The sequence below is a fragment of the Poecilia reticulata genome, linkage group LG13 (genome assembly GCF_000633615.1).
Source record: "Poecilia reticulata strain Guanapo linkage group LG13, Guppy_female_1.0+MT, whole genome shotgun sequence".
NCBI classification, from domain to species: Eukaryota; Metazoa; Chordata; class Actinopteri; order Cyprinodontiformes; family Poeciliidae; genus Poecilia; species Poecilia reticulata.
Genome location: NC_024343.1, coordinates 13,298,380 through 13,302,067, shown reverse-complemented (window position 1 = coordinate 13,302,067; position 3,688 = coordinate 13,298,380). Strand labels below are relative to the sequence as shown.

Below are 3,688 nucleotides of genomic sequence, written 5' to 3'. Positions count from 1 at the left end.
GAGTGTGATCAGGTTTCCCCACCCCACCCGCCCCTCATGAAAAAAACACAAAGACAAATCAATGAACCAACAAGGGAGCAATCAAAGCGTAGTGGTCATGTGGCCAGATCCAAACCAGAGCCCACATTATGTGGTATTTCTGCAATCAAAGTTAAAATCATGTCAACCTCCCTGAAGTGCTGAGAAAAAAAAAAAAATTCATGTTATTCTCTGCAGCTCTGCAGTCAAAATCCAGATACGAATACCCACCGTTTTAGTCTGGAGCTCAGTAAGTTACAATTCTATCATCTCACAATTACCACTTCTTTAAAAAGAGTAAGAAGAGTGTTTTTCTTCCCCCTCTTTAACAACCCAAACAAACCTTTTTTTTTCGCTAAACCAACATTTAAAATCCTACCACGAACAAATTGCAGAATCCTGCACTTTGTTTTCAGAAAATCTGACACAGGCTAATTTACAGGCCCATTAACGGAGTGATTACGCTCGTCCAGACTTCATATCTCAATTAAAGTGCCCGCCCAACCTCTTTGCTGCGTTTCGTCTATTGTTTTGACTTTTCCCGTTGACTCGCGGATGTTGGCCAGATACGCCAGCGCGGTCCCCTGCAGGGCAGCCAACCAACACCAGGAGGTTTCGATCGCTGACGCGGCTCTGACGCGAGTCCTGAGTTTGTTCAGAAAGGCTCCATTGATTTTATTTCGCCATGACCATTATCTGAGCAGCATCACTGACTAGTCCCATGGTTATGTGTTGATGAGCCCCTCCAAAGCTCAGCTACCAATCAACCAGTGATTGCTGCTGTGCCTGGGAACAGCTGAAGGAAGACGATTCATTTTATTTTAGCCTTATTTCCTTAACTTTTATCAGTCCAGTCTTTTTTGAACTTCTGCGATTGAATGAAATGAGACGAGAATTAATTTTGCAAATGAGACATTAAGATGTGAAAGTGGAATGCTATTGTGTATTTATTTTTATTAAATATCCTTTAAATGTTTTATCCAGGTTTCCTGATAAATCACTTATCTTGTTGCAAAAGAGGAAAACATTTTTACACCAATAGTTCGCCGTTTAAAGCTCGTCTTCTCTCACAAGTAATTTAGTCTTCTTTCATTCAGTGATGTCCCTGTAAGCATTTCAAAAATTCTGTGAAATAAATTACAAGTGCATTTGCATATAAACACACATCACTTTGCACTAAAACTAATTAAAGGAAAATTAGCTGTATATAAAGAAACAAAACAAGGCTCTAATTGGAGTCATCATTAGGCTGTGGTTTATTTTAAGAACACTTGTGCGTCGAGACAAATATCATTGCATACTTGAAAAAGAGGATTTGTGTGAACGCATTGTTCTCACTAATTAAACAAATTAAACAAAGTGTGGCTTGTGGGACCAAAAAGGGAAAACACGCCTCTGTTGGAAGCATTACTTTCTGTCATGAACATCATTTTGCTGCAGTTTTGATCCGTGTTGCGAGTGCGCGTACATAATTCTGAATTAATTTCAACAACATGATCTCTGTAAGCGTTTGTGGCACCAAATACTCTTCCATTAGAAGAAAACATCAATCACCTTCGCCAGCAGAGCGAGCCTCAGGCTACACTGATGCTGAAAGAGTTCCTGCCTCCAGCCCACACCTGGGGGAGAAGAAGAAGAGTATTTCTGTGGTATTACACTAAACATGACACGAGAAAAAGGAGCCTCTTTGACTCCTGTCTGACCTCTGTCTGCCTCTGCTCATCCTCTCAGCTGCAGAGAAAGCAAGTTTTTTTTGTTTTGTTTTTTTTTATAGACAAAAAGAGACAAACTCACCGCAGCTGCAGGCAAGGACTGCTGCTGCTGCTGTTTTCGTCTTTTAAGTTCTGGTCCCGTCTTGATCACCTATCATGCTAAAAGTCTGACAGTTTTGTAGGGAAGCTACTGGACTGAACACAGATTTGAAATTTGTGATCAAAATCAGAAGGCTTTAGTACGCAAGAAGGTTTGAGGAAAAGTTTCCTTTTTTTTTTTCCAAGTATGCCTCGTTCGCTTTAGGATTACGTGAGCAGTCCTCCAGTAAGAGAGAATTCTTGTGCACACTTTTGCATCTTTTCTCATTCGTTGTGAAAACCAGATGCTCTCGGCTCTTGTTTATGTCGTTGTTTGCAGTAAATGTTCGCCTTTGCAGTTTGGAACAAACCTGAACAACACATCCACTCCACTCCTCTCCAGACTTTGCAAGGAACTGCCTGAAAAAGCCTAGAGAATGTGAAATAAAGGACTCTGTAATAAATAAATGCACAGAAGTAAGAAAGCAGAAGTATTTCTACTGAAATTTTACATCAGTATTATCCAGAGTCTTTAGTGAGGGAAATGCATCAGTCATTGATATTATTAACATTGTTATTTTATAATTGAATGCAACATTATAGGCCAGATTTTGACAAATTAACATACTGTATCATGAGAGCCATGGAAAAGAAATTAATAAAAAATTAATACTTAGACCACTTTGGGAAATAAATCCGTAAATCCTGTAGAAATATATGTTTCATCTGTGAGTTCAGATGTCAGAAAAGTAAATATCTAAGCTTCTGTACCATAATTTATCTTGGTCGAAGAAGTTCATGCATTTATCTTCCACTTATCTTTCAAATATCAATAAGGGTTTTTTTTTTAGAAAGATCCTCACCATGCTGAAAAAAAATACTGGAAAACAACTGGAAAAAAAACATGGTGCAAATCCGAAGAGCATGAAAAGTTGAACAGCTTCTGCGAGTTGAAAGACGTTCCCTGACCGGCAGAGTTCCAAAGATGGATGGTGCCGATTACTTGGAGGCAAACTTCTGATTTTTAGCTCTGCAAAGAAACTTGACAGCACTTGACTGGACTTGTGTGGAATAAGAAAGCAGCTTCAATGTCAGTGAACTTGTGTTTCCTCTTTGGCACTTCTGAAAGGTTTGTGTGTGTGTGTGTGTGTGTGTGTGTGTGTGTGTGTTGGGCAGGTGAATGTCAGCGTGAGACAGGTTGTCAGCCAGATATCTGTGTATCCCTCTGTCTCTGCGGAGCCTCGGCCTTCATCCTGAAGCTATCCCAGTAGGCGGTGTCTTCTTCTGTCAGCGGCGAGGCCGAGGCGATGAGCTCGCCGAACGACAGCAGCGTGAACGTGGCGGGAGGAGGAAGAGGCTGCGAGGACGACAGGAGAAGGACGAGAGGGGATTTGATTTTTTATTTTTTTAGCCTTTATAGTCCCAACTCTTATGATTCATTAAGTTCAGGACTTAATATTTGTAAGAAGTCTAAAAGTAGGACTCATACAGGCTCCTTGAGACAGAAGTGTCTGACTAAGAGTTTTAAAATCACAAATGACTCATTTCATGGGAGGACTGAATATAAATTAAATATTTGATATTCTTCTTCTTTAATAAATAATTTCAAACTGGTAAAGATGTGGCTGCCAACAGTGAAGAGGGAGCCATGTGGTCCACCAGGACACGGTTTCCACGGCAACTGAATGTATCAGCAGCGAGCATGTAAGAGCTGTGGGGGGAAAAATGTGTGTCAGCTTATTGCAGTGGCCCTCAAGAGTCACTTTTCTTTCTTTCTTTCTTTTTTTTTTTAATACAAAATAAGGTGTGTACAAATTTGATGGCGCTCCAGGTAGAGATGTATCAAAAACCTGGAAATATACACACATTTACAGTATATA

At 40.1% G+C, this 3,688-nt stretch overlaps 1 protein-coding gene across 2 annotated transcripts in view; it reads right to left on the bottom strand.

Moving 5' to 3' along the window:
• Positions 1-1,245: 1,245 nt before the first annotated feature.
• aasdhppt (aminoadipate-semialdehyde dehydrogenase-phosphopantetheinyl transferase) overlaps positions 1,246-3,688 on the bottom strand; it is a 7,674-nt gene continuing 5,231 nt past the window's right edge. For both annotated transcript variants that reach the window (XM_008425514.2, XM_008425513.2), the window contains exon 7: positions 1,246-3,165. In XM_008425514.2, coding sequence (XP_008423736.1) covers positions 3,096-3,165 — 70 coding nt within the window. In that variant the 3' untranslated portion in view covers positions 1,246-3,095. The remainder of the gene's footprint in view (positions 3,166-3,688) is intronic.